The sequence below is a fragment of the Tenrec ecaudatus genome, chromosome 3 (assembly GCF_050624435.1).
Source record: "Tenrec ecaudatus isolate mTenEca1 chromosome 3, mTenEca1.hap1, whole genome shotgun sequence".
NCBI classification, from domain to species: Eukaryota; Metazoa; Chordata; class Mammalia; order Afrosoricida; family Tenrecidae; genus Tenrec; species Tenrec ecaudatus.
The window spans coordinates 5,460,381-5,478,161 of NC_134532.1; the positions used below are offsets into that span (position 1 = coordinate 5,460,381).

A 17,781-nucleotide genomic window follows, 5' to 3' on the forward strand; every position below is an offset into this window, starting at 1 on the left:
ATTAAAGTTTCTAGAAATTATCTTATTCCCAAAAGGATTTTAGATACATTTTGACTGCTAATAAACTTTTACATTAATATGCTATAAAAGGCTAAAGCCAACTGATTGATAAGAAGGGAAATTGAGGGAAAATATATATAATAATAATATAGATACACACACAAATATAAAGGAAATCCTCACTGAGAGAAGCCAGCATCTATGTGTTGAGCTTTTGAACCTTGTAATCATTCATTCCAAAAGAAGCATAATGGGCTACACAATTTTTCAACTCTGGTTTGTAAAAACAAAATCAAGTAAATGGGTGTAGGGGAGAAAGCAGATCAATTCAACATGCTATGGAAAGAATTTTTCACAAGGATATGTATGCAAGAGAAGTCAAGCTACAGGATAGATTATATGTCAAAATATGTAGTAGTAACTTATCAGATTTACTAAAGAACAAATTGCATCATTTTAAATAGAGTTTTTCAAAGTGACGAAGTGTAATATATAGTTTAATACAGTTTCACACTCACGCTCAGTGCAAAAATTAATAGAAAGCATAGTGTAAAACTTGGGAGTAAACAAAGTTTCTATTCTTGCTATGCTATTTAAATCAAATTCTTATGGGGATTTAAATTTAATTAATGAGGACAGCCTCCAATCATTTTTGACTAGGTGAAAGAATGTGAGGAGTTCACGCTTATCAAATCTCTTCTCAAGAACTCAAACATGGAAATGTAATATCTTGTATTTTTTACTCTTTATTATTTAAATTAATAATAAACATTATTAATGCTTACAATGGGAGAATTTTGAAAATACACAAATTTGGAAAGAATTATTGGTCATCGTTTCACGACTTGAGGCCACCACACTTAATCGATGGATTGTTCATTGTCTTAGTTATCTGATGCTTCCATAACAGAAATATTCGAAGAGAGTGATTGAACAAATGAAATTTTATTTTCGTCGTAGTTTGAAGTCTAGAAGTCTGTATTCAGGGCATTGGCTTTAGGGGAAGTCTTTCATCCTCTGACGGCTATAGGGAATGATTCCATAGCTCTTCAGCTTCTCTATGCATAGGAAGCAGTTTATCTATATTTATCTTACCCCACTCATTTGTGTTCATTTGTTCACTTAACTTGCTTTTTATTAAAACAATTTGATTGGGACATAATCTATATATCCTACAATTCAATAATGCAATCATGTCAATAAAAGTTGTATGATCCTTACCACAATCAAAATTTTAGAACATTTTCTTTTTGCTCATACTCCTTGTTATTGCCCTCTTTCCCCAAAAGTAAGACTTCCCCTGAAAATAAGACCGACTTACAGTTTTGCCTCTCACTGAAATATAAGACATCCGCCCAAAAATAAGACCTCCCCAAAAATAAGGCCCCACGAAGCTACCGTAACTCTGGACTGTAGCAGCAGGCGCACCAGCGCAGCTCACTGTTGGCCGCAATGCAGCCGGAGCAGGCAGGAAGTGCGAGGTCTCTTTTAATAAAACAATAAATGTGTACCATACTCTTCTTCATGGAAAAATAAGACATCCCCTGAAAATAAGACCTAGCGCATCTTTGGGAGCAAAAATTTCATATAAAAGACACTGTCTTATTTTCGGGGAAACAGGATAACTCTGAATTTCCTCCCATACTGCCCTGCCATAGTCCCAAGAAACCAGGAATCTAGTTACTGTCTCTATAGATCCACCCATCCTGGACATGTATGAATTATCTTAATGCAGCATAAATAAATGGACTGTGCACGCTAACGTCAGTGTCATTCATATGCTTCCTATTACTACACTGCAGGTCTTCCTCTTCCTTCCCAGTCCCCACCAGACTATGCCCACAACATAGACATACGTCAGCATATTAGACATGAACTAAATTTAAAGGGACACAATCAGTGCTCAAAATTACAGTGCCAAAATGGATACCTAACAACTACAAAACTATTTAAAAGTTCTTGGAAAATACTCTGTACACAGAAGACATAAAACCTGCTCTTGATCTTTTATAACCCTGGTGAGGAGTGTGCAGATCACTGAGAAAGCACATCTGTTCCCCACCATCTGAGCAAAGAGGCACATTATTAGCTCATCGTTGTAATCACTAGTGCTCATCAACAAGCGTGCCACCCGTTGGTCAAAGGGGTCTCAATTTCACCATGGAGGCAAGAGGTTACTCTCGGAAGGTTTTAGTGTAAAGGTAAAAACTGGAAGCGTACATGCACAGCATTCTCACCGAAAGTTTTGTGTGTTCTGTAAAGTTTTCAAATATTTTTAATTAGCTACTGTGATTTGTTAACTAAGTAAGTACTTTTTTCCTATATTTCTGGCTTTTCAAAAGTCGGTAAGCTTGGCCACAAATGCCCTACTCTATGTGCAACAGTGAGCCGGAGATTGGGATACATATCTGAAGCCATTTCATGTCTCGTTTGTGTTACCTGCCTAACTCCTGTAGATATTTGAATGTACATCGTTGAGACTCCAGAAGTAAATGTAAGGGGGAAGCATTCCTTCTTGGGGAATTATTCATCCCTTTACAGAGTTTTGGGGAGAAAGACGAGCTTCTTCCTCCTGTAAGTCTCAAACTCACCGGGGCAGTCCTACCCTGTCCTACAGGGTCACTTATGAGTCGGAATTGACTCGGTGACAGTGAGTTTATTTGAGTTACACTCTTTAACTCAATGAATAAATACATCCCTGATGTTCTCTAATATATAGTTGACTCTCCTTATTGGCTCCATATCCCTGGATTCAACCAATGCTGATTGAAAATATGTGGAGGGGAGGGAGAGCAACTAAAAATCTATTAATGGTCAAAGCAATCCCTCAAAGGCTAAGAGCGAGAATAAAGTGCTATTTGCATATCATTTGAATTGTATTAGGTACTATAAGTAACTTAAAATGATTTAAATACGTGTAAATTATGCTTAGATAGTATGTAAATACATGCAAACAAGTATCCACTAATTTGGGGTTGGGGCCAAGATCCTGGAACCAATTCTTCAAGAATATATCCTTCCTTTAAGACTCACCACAAAATAAACAAAGGTATATATCTTGTTCTAGAACCAAAGAGTGTGCAGAAAACTCATCACCCCATAAATCAAGTTTCATATATCCTTATGCCCCTCCATAAGCAAAATAAAATAAAATCAGAAAGTTGCTAGTCCGTTAAAGTTCTTTTGAAGAACTCTTCAGTATTAAGTAGCAAGAGGGAAAGAAACTTCACTAAAACAAAGTTAGGGTCTTTCCTAACTCTCATTAGCTAAAAATAATTAGCCATTACTGTTTTGAATTATGCTGTTAATAAAACTTTCCTTTTAAATAACGGCCTTAATGTGAACATAGAACTTCATCACACAGTGTAAGGTCAGCCTTGGACATAACTACTCCCAAAGGGAAGAACAAGTGAGTCATTCATTTTTAAACAAATGGAAAAGAGTGGAAACAACAACAACAAAAAAGCATGCCCTGGTAAAACCCTGTTTCCAAATCTTAATTCTCGAGCATTATTTTAAGATAAAATCAAGATCAAACTTTGAAGCCATTATAAAAAGTAGCACCCAAATTTCTTAGGTGAGGCATGCCACAATTTTGTACGAAATCATTTTCTTGTGCCTTTTCGTTTTTGCTTCTGGTTGCTCTCTTCCTGTGGTCCTTCTACTCCCCCTTCTTTATTCAGTGGTTGGTTCTGTGCCCGCGCAATGTCTTTGCCAAGGAAGAGAGCTTAGATGCGATGAAGCCAACTTGAAAGTTGTCCCATCAGTTCCTTCAAATGTGACTCTAATGTAAGTAGAAAAGAATGTCACTTGTAAATTGTATCACAATTACGGCATGTCATTATTAACAATATATTTTTATTCAAAGGTGATATCACTGGTGTGGGGTTTATTATAAGGACTGCTGTTTGGGGTTTTATTCGTGTTTATTAAAGTCTAACTCTATTCTAAATTATCTCATACATGAACTTATCTAATGCCTCATCATAATTCTTGATCATCATATTTTATTTAAGCCCAAGATCCCATCAGTTGAATATGCTGCTAAAATTAAGGGAGGCTGCAAATTAAACTATATTATATAGTGTTTTCCTACATAGAATTTTGACACTTAATGAATAAGCTCTTTTAGACTTTATTGGGCACAGTTTTAAAGATGCACTTGTACATTTTTTAAAAAACAAGTAAATGATTCAAATATCCTAGATCTCGATATTTAAAGTGAAACTCTTTGTGTATGTAGAATTAAATTATGATTTATTGATAGATTTATAGAAGTAAATTATTCTCACATACAATAGTTAGTTTATTTATCTAATGCCAATATACATTCAGTTAAATTCCTGTTTGTGTGTGTGTGATTGACTGTGTGTGTGTACTAGCAAGTTTTACTAAACATCTGTGTGCTAAAATTTGTATTACACATTTAGCTTACACTTTTAAAAATAAATCAGAGAAGGAGGAATCAGATTTCTTGGAGAGATATTTCAACAATGGGTTCACTGAGTTCTTCTTTACGTAATTCTTTTATCCAGAAGATTTTGAGACATGTGAATTTTCAATGTATGGTTTTTCAATATAAAAGCTGACTTTTCATAAATAGACACAATTGTGAAATTTTCAGGTATTAACAAGTCCTTTCTGTTTCATTGTTTTAATCATTTTATTGGGGGCTCATACAACTCTTATCACAATCCATACATATATCCAATGTGTCCAGCACATTTGTACATTTGTTGCCCTCATCATTCTCAACATTTTCTTTCTACTTGAGCCCTTGATATCAGCTCCTCCTTTTTCCAACTCCTTACCCCGCCCTCCCTCCCTCATGAACTCTTGATAATTTATAAATTATTATTACTTTTTCATGTCTTACACTGTCTGATGTCTCCCTTCACTCACTTTTCTGTTGTCCATCCCTCTAGGAATGGGGTTATATGAAGATTATTGTGATCAGTTCCCTTTCCCCACACCTTCCTCTTACCCTCCTGGTTTCACTACTCTCATTATTGGTCCTGAGGGGTTTATCTGCCCTGGATTCCCTGTGTTTCCAGCTGTTATCTGTATCAGTGTACATGCTCTGGTCTAGCCTTATTTGTAAGGTAGAATTGGGGTCGTGACAGTGGGGGGAAGAAGCATTAAAGAGCTAGAGGAAAGTTGTATGCTTCATGGGTGTCATACTGCACCCTGAATGGCTAGTCTCCTCCCCACGACCCTTCTGTAAGGGGATGTACAGTTGCCTATAGATGGGCTTTAGGTCTCCACTCCATACTCCTCCTCATTCACAAGGATATGATGTTTTTGTTCTTTGTTGCCTGATACCTGATCCCTTCCACACCTCATAAGAACTCAGACTTGTGTGCTTCTTCCATGTTGGCTTTGTTGCTTCAGAGCTAGATAGCCGCTTGTTTATCTTTAAACCTTTAAGACCCCAGATGCTATATCTTCTTCACTACATTTTCATATGCACCCACTTTGTCTTCAGCGATCATGTCAGGAAGGTGAGCATCATGGAATTCTAGTTTAATAGAATAAAATATTTTTGCATTGAGAGCGTACTTGACTAGAAGCCCAATGTCCATCTGCTACCTTAATACTAAACCTATACATATATGCACATAAATCTATTGCCTCATCGTCATATATAAATACACTTACATATGCACATGCCTGTATTTAAACCTCTGTAAATGTCCTTTGTCTCCTAGTTCTTTCCTCTACTTCCTTATACTTTTCTCTGGTCCCACTATCATGTTCAGCCTTCATCTGGATTTCTGTAATTCCTCGTGGTTACATTGCTCTTGATCAAGCTCTACCAGGCTTCCTACACGCTCCTCACCATCAATTTTGGATCACTTGTAGTTCCCTTGTCCCTAGATTTTCTAGCACCCACTTCCTTTCCACCAACATCCCACCGCCTCCCCCTCTCCCATGACCCCCCAGAACCTATGGTCCCATTGTTTTCTTCTCCAGCTTGTTTATCCCACCTATCTTATCTAGATGGATCTGCAGAGATAATACTATACACAAAAAACAAGACAGAGCAAAACAAACCGTAAAAATAAAACCAAAACAACCGAAAATAAACCAAAGATTAAAAAAAAAAGAAAGAAACAGCCTGTAAAACATTCAAGGTCTGTTTGTTGACCTATGGAAGTGTTTCCCGTTGGAGTCTGATGGGGTGCCATGCCCTGGCCCCAAAGTTTATTTTTTGGCATTCCCTGGCGACTTCCTTGCTATGCTCCCCTTGCTGTTCCGTTGCATGACTTAATGTTTTGTCTTGGTGTGCTGGACTCAGATCGGGCACAATTCTCACACTGTGTCTCCAGTGTTGTCCCCTGTAGGGTTATGGGTCAGTGAAGGATGTCGTGCCTCATAGTGGGGGCAGCCCGATGGTCCTCTCTGTGCATTGGCTGCTCTGAGCAGAGAAATCATCCTCAAGGCTTGGTGGGCCAGGATGTGCTCCACCTCTTTCTTCCTCCCCCTTCATTCGTTCACATGTGCTTTGATCAGAGCTGTCCCTCTCCCTGAGCTGTAGTTTCAGTGCTGTCCTCTGAAGTGAATTCTTCTGCGGGGAAGAGTGACTGTCCACATAGTTGGGATGGGGACTGGCCCTTCAGACCTCTTTATTGGTTCCCTACTTCATGCCGGTATGTTGCATTCATGTCTTGGAGCACTGGATTGAAGTCTGCTCCCTCTTTTCCTATGGAGATATAAACAATACCCTCTCCTTGGGTGGGAGGTGCCCTATTCCTCTGCTACCCATTTTTTTCCTTCCCCACCCTCCTTTTTAGTTGGCTACCATATGCATCCCTGGATTTGGTCTGGCCCCTGTCATACTACCTGGATCTCACCCCAGGAATATTTGTATACAATTGCTTTCTCCCTATTCTCCTTTTGCATTTTTTTTAAACTTACCTCAGTGAACTCATGTTGTACTTGTCCTTTTGTGCTTGCCTTACTTCGCTTAGCATAATTTCCTCCAGTTCTTCCCATATGGCGATATGCTTCATGCATTCATCACTGCTTTTGAGCAATGTATAGTACTCCATTGTATGTATGTACCACAGTTTTTTAATCCATTCATCCGTTAATGGAAATTTGATTTGTTTCAAACTCCTTGTAATGGTGAACTGTACCACAATGAACACTGAAGCATAGATGTCTGGCCATAAAAACCTTCATTTTTATTGTCGCTCAAAAACAGGTATTTTCTAATGCTTAATAACATAGAAATGGAAAACATAACTATAAAAATAAATTATTAATTTATTTATTTTATATTTTGAAAATTATTAGAATTATAATGCATTCATCTATTTTCATAAAAATGAGTATTTTAATAATATAGTCAATTCCTTAGACCTAGATCAAGTGATATTACATAAATGAACCTAATACAATAAAATGTTTATGGACTTCTGAGAGGTAAAGTAGATGCAATTTGCAATTATCAATATAGCCATTATAGTTTCTAAATAATGAAAGAAAAAAGACAAAGCACGTTAAGTAAGAAGACTATTTTACATTTATTTCAGGTCACTTCAGTGGAATTTAATTAAAAAGCTTTTTCCTGATGACTTCAAGAAGAACCAGGATCTCCGGAAATTGTAAGAAAAAATTATAATTCCTAGTATGAAATAATTAACTCCTATTTGGGGGTAGAAAACCAACACTCTATCACTGTTCAAACCTAATCTCATTGCTTCAGGTCATCATCTAGCTGCTAGTTCAGGACTGCAGGCAACCTTATTCCTTGCGTAGTTACTAGAAGCTGTTCTAGAAGAATCTCAGTTACCTTCTCTAAGCAAACTGGAAGATATGCAGCGTGAATCCTCCCACTATATTTGCCAAAATGTAATCCCCAGGGAATTTATTCTTACATTATTTTCGCATGAGTTGTTTCAATGCCCAAATTAAGACAGAGTTGACAATCTTTTGTCCACTAGACTCTGGATTTTAGCTCCTGAATAGCATTCCCTGCTATGCTATGCTTGCAAATTTGTTTATCGATTAAGATAGGAAGTCATGGTTTGAAACCTTGGAGCATGTTACTTTGGGACTTGATTTCATATGTCAATAGAATGCAAAAATTATGGAACAATAATGTTAATATCGCTAGCCAAGTAAAAAATTGCTGAAGATAATTTTCTAATGGTTGCAGCAGTGGATTTTCAGGGAGCTGTCAGAAATTGAAGCTGGACATGGAATGAGAGGCACCATTGTTGATGTCAGATGGATCTTGGCTGAAAGCAGAGAATACCAGAAACATGTTTACTTGTGTTTCATTGACTATGCAAAGACATTCAACTGTGTGGATGACTGACTACAAGCTATAGAAAAGATTCAAAAGAACGGGAATTCCAGAGCACTTCATTGAGCGTGTGCAGAACTTGTACGTGGACCAAGTGGCAGCTGTTTAAACGGGACAAGGAAATGCTGCATGGTTTCAAGTCAGGAAAGGTGTGTGCTCGTGATATTTCCTTCCACTCTACTTTTTCGATCTTTATGCTGAGCAAATAATCTGAGAAGCTGAACTCTATGAAAACGAATGTGGTATCAATATTGGTGGAAGGCTTATTACCGACTTTATGACACATCCTTTCTTAACTGAAAGTGAAAAAAACTAGAAGCACTTGCTGATAGGACCAAGGATTGCAGCCTTCAATACGGAGTACAACTCAATGTAAAAACAAAATATCATCACAAAAAGACGTGAAGAATGGAGGAAAGATTGAAGCTGCTAAGGATTTCATTTTGCTTGGATCCACAATCAACGCTCATGGATGCAGTAGTCAAGAAATTCAATGGCATACTGAATTGGATAAATCTGCTGAACAAGACCTCTTAAAGGGAGAGAGAGAGAAAATAAAAGAAAGAAACCTCTTTGAAATGTTGAAGAGCAAGAATATTATACTTGGAAGACTAAGGTGTACCTGATCCAATCTGTAGTATTTTCAATCACTTCATACACGTGTGAGGTGAGACAAATAAAGAAGACGACAGAAGAATTGATACATTTGAATCGTGGTGTTGGTGAGGAATTTTTTAAGTACCATAGATTGCAAAAAAAAAAAAAAACACCTAGTAAAACTCTCCTGGAAGTAATATAGGTAGGATGCTCCTTAGAAGTAAGGATGGTAAAACTTCACTCACACGCTTTGGACATGTTAAGAGGAGAGGCCAGTCCCTTGCACAGGACCTCACCCGTGGTGAAGCAGAGGGCCAGCTAGAAAAGAGAAGCCTTCAATGAGAGAGATTGACACAGTGGCTGCAACAAGGAATTAAAAGGATGGGATGGGGCCGTGTTGCATTCTGCAGAACACAGGGTCATTACCAGTCAGAAACAACTCGATGGCAACTAACAACAAGAACAGTAAAAATTAAAATTCTACCAAGATGTGAATGCAACATGCCGGCATGGAGTAGGGAACCAGTGGGGAGGTCTGAGGGGCTGGCCCCAACCCCAACTATGTGAACACCTGCTCCTCACCCCAGAAGAATTTATTTCAGAGGACAGCACTGAAGCTGCAGCTCTAGGAGAGGAATGTGTCTGATCAGAGCACCTGGGAGCAGATGAAGGGGGAGGAAGAGAGAGTGGAGCGCATCCTGGCCCATCAACCCTTGAGGATGATATTCACACTCAGAACAGCCAATCCACAGAGAATACCACATGACCGAACCCACAATGAGACACAACACCCCTCAATGACCCATAGCCCTACAGGGGACAACACTGGAGACACAGTGTGGGAATTCCGCCCAATCTGATCCCACCACACCGAGGCAAAACACTAAAGGCACGTAAAAGAACAGCCAGGGAACAGAGCAACGACGTCCCAGGGAATATCAAAAATAGACTTTGGGGCCAGGGCTTGGTGCCCCAACAGACTGGACTGGAAAACACTCCTAAAGGCCAAAAACAACCTTTGAACTAACTACCAAAAAAAAATTTTTTTAATTCTAATGAAAATGACTTTTCAGAATTGGATTCTGAACATAATCAACAGAGATGAGCTTTCCAAAAATTATGCCTGATGCATTTTATTTTGGTCCTGGGGAGATTCGTTTCCATTTAGGGTCATACACATCTGCTGGTATTCACTTTCAATGGTCCAGGTGATGATAACCTGTTATTCAGGACCACTTTGCACTAAATCATATGGTTCAGCTGTTGGGTTTAGCTATTGGTGCCTAAATCTAGTTCTATTTTTCATTCCTGTATTGGTTTTATGCTAGGAAAATTTGGTATCTCAATAATGACTTCAAAGTTTTCGTGTTGACAAGAGACGTATCTACTGTAGAACCAGAAGAATAACAAATCCATTTCATTCATTGAAATGTCCTGAAAACCTAGATAATCAACAGAAACCAAATACCAACACACTGCCAGTGAATATATTCTGACACACAGTAATCCTATAGGACAGAGTAGAACTGCGAACTGCTCCATAGAGTTTCTGTGAGTGAAGGGAGCAGGCTGCCTCATCTTTCTCCTAGGGAACAGCAAATGGCTTGAACCATCGACCTTTAGGTAAGCAATCCAACGCTTAAACTAGTGGTCACCCAGGTTCCAAAATCAGCAGAAAAGCTTAAATATATTTACATATGAAATGTTGTGAATATTTGTTGATGTTTAAATAAATTTGAATATTTCCATGTATTCACATATGAAAATAAAAATTCTAATGAGAATGATTTCCCAGAATTTGATTCTGAATATTATCAATGATAGGCTTTTTAAAAATCAAGTCTAATACAAACACTTCAAGGACATACATCCTTATTCAGTGTGCTGATATCTGGAATAGGAAGAATTTTCCTGATCTGTAGCACCACCTCATGTCCACATGTTTAAAAGGAGTTACAAGCATGAATCTGAATACCAAAATTCAGTTTTAAAATACAAGGTAGTTTTGCACTTTGCACAGTAAACACTAAAGTAAATTCTGCACAGCCAAATATTAAATGATTAAAATAACCTAATCAGAATTTTTTTCTAATTTTGTTTTCTAAGGTACAGCTTGGCTCAACCTCTGGTCAGTGCAGTGTGTTGCTTAGTAGATCTTTACTACAGTCAAAAACAAATAAACAAATGTATGGTAAAGTCTTTCTGTACATTGGTAAGAAAGATGAATTACCTACACCATGGTTGGATCCAGAACATATTGGGTGAAATTGTTAGATGCATGATAAATTTAATTTAAGTAAACATTTAAAATCAAAGTCTATCTGCATGCTGGAAAAACAGGTATTGTCTTATAGTCAAAATGGCTGATTACTTCAGAGTTCATTTGTGTTGATTTTTCTCCTGATTCCCCTAAAATGTGTAATAGATTGCATATAAACTAAAAACAAAAAACCACAATGTCATAGTGTTGCTTTTGACTCTTAGTCTCTGGCCCAATACTGTGCATCTTTACTAGAGCAAATAACGTCATCTTTCTCCTGAGGAGCTGATAGTGGGTTTGAACCAATCGCCTTGTGGCTAACAGCAATAGTTAACCCACTACACCACAAGGCTCCTGCATATAAATTTAGGACACCCTAAAAAGAGGTTGTGTCCTTCAGTCAGAATAAGAAGTTAGGCTGGAATCACACCAACCTGTGTGATCGCAAGGTGTCAACAGGATCAGGTAGGTCTCAGGCATCAGAAGACCCAAAACAAACAATCATATCTATGTGAAACAGGGAGGCCGGAGTGGAGACCAAAGCCCATCTGTAGACAATTGGACATCCCTTCACAGAAGGGTCACAAGGAAGGGACAAGTCAGTCAGGGTGCAGTATAGCACTGACGATATATACCACATTCCTCTAGTTCTTTAATGCTTCCTCCCCCACTATCATGACTGCAGTTCTACCTTACAAATCCAGCCAGACCAGAGCATGTACACTAGAACAGATAAGGGCTCTTAACATAGAAAATTCAGGAAAGATAAAACCTTCAGGAACAGTAATGGGTGTTGCGATACCATGAGGGTAGGGGGAAAGGTGGGGAACCGATTACAATGGTCGACATATAACACACATGAGGACGAACAAAAGAAATGTGGGTGAAGGGAGACAGCAGTTGGTGTAAGATATGAAAATAACAATAATTTATCATTTATCAGGGGTTTAAAAAGGGTGGGATAGTGGGAGAGGGAGGGGGGAAAAGAGGAGCTGATACTCTGGGCTCACGTATAAAAAAAGTTTTGAAAATGATGATGGCAACATATGTACAAATGTGCGGATACAATGGATGGATGGATTGGTATAAGAGCTGTGAGCGCCCCCAATAAAGTGACTTAGTAAAAACAAGAAGTCGGGCAGGGAGCTTTACTGATTCCCACCACCTGGGGAAAGCAAAGCACACGCAGAAACACAAACAAGCCTTCACTTGGCTGCAATGGATGCGACTTTCTGCGCTCCTAGAGCCATGGCCTTTGACCTCCAGCGAACTCAAGGCCAAACTGCCAAGTCTGCATCTTGTATGCACATTGTGTTGACAGTCTAGTGTATATTTTTGCAGCCCTGATACATTTTAATTACATTTTTTTATTTTTCTGTTTTTCATTTTCATATATACGTCCTATAAATAGGATCACTGAGTCAGAATCAACTCAATGGCAGTGAGTGTGGTTGTATTTTTGTTTTTTAATAAGCTGCTTTAAACACTAAATTTTGGAATAAAATTCAGCATGTAAGATTAATAAGATAAAGATTATTGATTAGCGGATTTTTTAATTAACATTATTTGTAATTAACATTTGTAATAACTTGTCATTAACATGTAATTAATATGCTTGGGGAATTAATGATATCACAGGCTTGTAATTTTGGTAGCACTGTATTGAGCACTTTTAGGTTTGAAAAATTACAGCAAAGGAGTGTTAAGTCTGACTTCTAGAACTATCTGCTTAGTGAGTGTTTTTTTATGCATTAAAATTTTATTTCTCCAAAATTCAAATGTTAACTTTTAGCTGATGTATAGGATTGCCTTCATAACTATAATTTCTAAATAATTAGTCAATCATGTGTTTATTTTTATCAAAAAAAATGACAAGAATTTACAACTTCAGGAATTTATTTCATGATGCTTACTTTTTTAATAATCTTCTTCACAGGTATCTGCAAAACAATAAAATTCAAACTGTACACATACATGCTTTCAGAGGGTTGTACAATCTTAATAAACTGTAAGTATAAAGTCTGTCCACTTACCCTTTCCACAGTAATAGGTCCGCCTGACAACCCACGAGTATTTCTGCATGGTAGGTCAGAGCAACCAATTTTCAGTCAACTAGGCATGGGCATGTGAGTCCTGACCTCATCACTTACAGAATCAATCATAAGACTTAACCCAAATGAGACTAAGGCTATAACTATAACATAATAAAATATAGTGATCTTGTGCATCACTCCCTCCACTGTAAAACCCAAATTATAATAGTATTTAAATAGCCTAAGGGGCTACTTTTAGGGCCAAATAGGAAGAGGAACTTACATATCTATACTTCATATATTGTGAGTAGCACATAGTAAGAAGTTAATATGCATTAGCCTTGGTGACAAGTATAATCATTGACTAATCTAAAAATTAAAAAGCCTTGTGTTAATATTACATAGGAGAACACTCAGACTTCCCTAGATATTATTTCATTATTCCTACTTATAGCAACATATAATATTTAAATTACTGATGAAAAAGAGCAAAGCTTCTAAAAATAGATTTTCTCCAAGTTATGTCATTGCATTCTGTCAAGTGTTTAAACAGTCTCCTAGAAGTATCCGCATAGAAATAGAACTCAAAAGCACATAAACAGCTTCTTGTATTTCCATTTCTGTACTTTTGTTTTTAACATCACTTTTTCACCTAGCTCAAAAAGTTCATTCCAATTAGACTGTGGTATCAGAGTTCAGAATTCAGTTAAGAGGATCACCTAATCTTTAATTATCAAAATGGAGGGAGGTCACAAGGAGACTCACAGCCTTAATAATAGTCCTCCCCAGACCCTCCTCACTTCGCTCACATCCCTCCTCTTTAGATCTTCAAAAGCTGCCCAACATCAGTATTGAACTTATTCTCACCAGGATCCTATCTTTCTTTACAACCATCCTCACCTCCGCCAAACCTATTCAACACTCACTAAATGGCATCTCCTTTGTTTGATATGCAAGCCATGTGAAGGTAGTACAAAAACTGAAGAGTAATTTTTTAATTATTGTAATTGGGGTGAAAATTCACAAAGGAAATTAATTTGCTATTCAACAAGTCATATGTCTCTGTTCTCTTGGCATCGATTTCAATGATCACAATGTAACAACATGCTTCCCACTTCCTCCCTTCATCTTTCTTTCCCGCCCCTTTCTGCATACTGAACTGTATCCCTTGGCTAATGCTCCGCTCAGTCTCAGACAGTTGATTATTTTAAGGAATGGATAAGGCTTCAGTGTTCATTTTCACCTTATCAGTCTGTCTACTGCTTGACTGAAAGTTGATCCCAAGGAATGAGTTCGCCTTAAGTCTGGAAGGGTGTCTAAAAGCTGTGGCCTCAGGGATTCCACAGTCTCGTCAATAAATAAACCTGTTACTCATTTTTTTTAATGGTTTGGCATTTCCGTACACATTTTTCTCCCAGTTTATCCAGGCCTTCCAAATGCGATCCCTTTCAGAGAAGTTGGTAGTAGTCCCCAGGAGCTACCTAGAGTTTCTGGTCTGAGGCTAGTGGAAACTGAGGTTCATGCGATCCATTGACTCTTTGGGTGAATTGTTTGTACAGGCCTTTGATTTTCTTCACTCTTTTATTCCAGGTGGGGAGAATCAATAATTAAATCTTAGATCACCACTCAGAAGCTTTGTAAATTTTCAAATGCCTTCCTCTCTTTTTCCATAGCACTGGAATGTTGTCTGGGTTGTCACATGCTTCTAGTTGTTCATAAATACTCATTAGATACTGGCTAGTTGTTCATCCTCTACGATGACAGGGGCTGGGTGCTTGTCCTTGTCTCTTTACTGCCATGTTACTATCATAACCTGGTCACTGGCAGTCTCGACTCCAGACTCTGAGCCCCGAAAAAAAGCTATGAAACATCTAAAACCTTAGCAAGGGCACTCAATACAATTTCATGAGTACATGAATAAATAAATGAATAAATAGGTTGGTTACTTAGTTATGGACAAATTGTCAACTAAGTAACGCAATGTAAATAATAAGAAAATTTATGAGATTCTGTGTCAGAAGAATGTCATAATGAATTCACACAGGGAAGTCTAAAATGGATGATATTTTCCCCAACTTTCCTCATTGTGAAAAATCATGAAGGTACAATTTTATTCTGTTCATTTCTTCATTTTCAGGTATCTCAGCAATAACCAGATAAGCTTCCTGAGCCCGGGTGTTTTTGAAGATCTTCGCAGATTAGAATGGCTGTACGTTTTATTTATGTGGCATTTTATTATATTAGCTATTATCATCTAAAGGTATATTAATGAATCAACTTATTTTCTTCTCTCTAACAGGATAATTGAAGATAATCACCTCATTGAAATTTTCCCCAAAACATTTTATGGACTACATTCTCTTATTCTCTTGTAAGTACTGAACTCTTGGAAGTGAAAAACAAATTTTTTTTTTTGAAAAATATTTCACTTGACAGAAGGATAGGAATAAAAATTACTGCATCGAGTTTAATAGTACTAAAATTTGTAATTGTTCAGACAAACCCCCCCCAAAAAAAAAGAAAACCTTATATTCATCATGTTCTATAAGGTTATTTTGTCGTTTTGAAACTTCAAACAATTTTATAAGATCTTCTATCTTCTAGACTGCCAGTCCACTGAGACTGAATATAACAAACTCATTGTCATAGTTTGAGGAGCCCTAGTGATGTAGCAGGAGCCCTGGGGGTCAGCAATCCGAAACCACTAAGCACTCCTCAGGAGAAAGCAGGTTCTTCTCCTCCTGTAAAGAGTTATAGCAGGATTGCCAAGAGTCAGAATCGACCCATGGCAGTGAGTTCGGCTTGGTTTGTCATATGTTATGGAAATGTTTTTAAGAATCGCATTGGTTTTCTATATTAATCTTGGTAAAGAAAACTAACATTCGGCAAACTAACAATCTATAAATTATCAAGGGCTCATGAGGGAGGGGGGAGTGGGGAAGGAGGGGATAAAAAGAGGACCTGATGCAAAGGGCTTAAGTGGAGAGCAAATGCTTTGAAAATGATTAGGGCAAAGAATGTACAGATGTGCTTTATACAATTGATGTATGTATATGTATGGATTGTGATAAGAGTTGTTATGAGCCCCTAATAAAATGTAAAAAAAATAAAAGAAAACTAACATTCATTTAAAATCACTCCTTTTTACTACCCACTGTTAAGAGTTTATTTCAGTTAGAAACATGGCTGCTCCTTCCCATATTCTAACTAAGATGTTTCCAAACATTATTACTGGAAGTTTATATAGGGGGTTATAACTCCCAGATTGTAACTAAGACATGTCCAAATGTTATTACTGAAAGGTATGTAGAGATGAAAGGACTTACAGGGAAATTTTAGAAGTAGAAACAGCTAACTTAATCTATTTTCATGGTTTTATAATAATAATAACACCATAGTTGACTTCAGAAGGGAAAAGGAGATAATGTGACTTCTTTTCTCTCTTTTTCAGAGGGATGATGAATAATGCCCTCACCCATTTGCCTGATAAATCGCTTTGTCAGCACATGCCAAGACTCCGTTGGCTGTAAGTTACATGCTTCTTTTTAGTCAATGACTTTTTCCATTTTGCCTAAGTAATTTTGAATATCAAAAAATTTAGGAGGACAAGATGTTAATATCATATTGTATGTGCTCAAATTACTTTAGCACAACTTTTATATTAAGTAGCTCTATTATCCAGGCTAACTCTTCTAAACTCTCATCAAAATAAAAGAACTCCAAAAAAAAAGTTTGTAGTCAAAAAAAAAGATCAATATTAATAGCCTTCCTTTCCTCTACTCATCTATTCATTTATTATACAAAGATTAGTCCCTTGCTTTGTTCCTAAATTTTTAATAATGAGAATATAATATTTAGTATTTATTTAAATATCTTGACAATAGGATATGTTGTATAGAATACAACCTAGCTTTCTGGTGGTATTAAGTATAATCTACCTATTCAAACTTCAAATATCCATCATTGCCTATTTTAGAATACAGAAGACACTGAAGAAATAGAACACCAAAATAACTCTTTAAAAACACAATCAAGTATATGTACATCATTTTATGAAAACTCATTCAATCTCTTATTTTGTAGGAAATTTTCCAAAGGTCAATTGTTTGGTTTCTCAGCTCATAGATTACATGACTACTAATGGTCTCATAGGAGTCCTTGGGTGACATAAACTGTTAAGTGTTCAATTATGAGCTAAGAAGTCTGTGGTTCAAATCTCCCCATGGTCATCTCAGAGGATGGACCTGGTGAGCTGGCCTGATCTGAAAGTTCATGACCATTGAAAACTCTATGGAGTCTGATTCTGGTGTGTACCACATGGAGCTGTCGTGAGTTGGAACTGGCGACTTCATGGCAGCTGAAGCTGACAAACTAAATCTGATAGGAAGGCAAGAAACATCAATGTCCTGAGAACTAGATGTAATCACTTAAAACATATGCCAGTTTGGAACCATGGAGAGGAAGATGTTAAGCAATACATGTTCCAAGAAAATACATTAATGTGTGTGCATCAAATGGAATTCCCATAACAACCCAAAGCCAAGAAAAGTAGATAGGTTGTGGTTGTTAGGTGTTTT

General features: G+C 37.3%; 1 protein-coding gene across 1 annotated transcript in view; it reads left to right on the forward strand.

The window, feature by feature from the left end:
• RXFP1 (relaxin family peptide receptor 1) overlaps positions 1 to 17,781 on the forward strand; it is a 157,124-nt gene that overhangs the window by 99,472 nt on the left and 39,871 nt on the right. Inside the window, 6 exon segments of the mRNA XM_075544691.1 lie at positions 3,684 to 3,789; positions 7,539 to 7,610; positions 13,108 to 13,179; positions 15,342 to 15,413; positions 15,504 to 15,575; positions 16,656 to 16,730. Of these exon segments, the coding sequence (XP_075400806.1) occupies positions 3,684 to 3,789; positions 7,539 to 7,610; positions 13,108 to 13,179; positions 15,342 to 15,413; positions 15,504 to 15,575; positions 16,656 to 16,730 (469 nt within the window).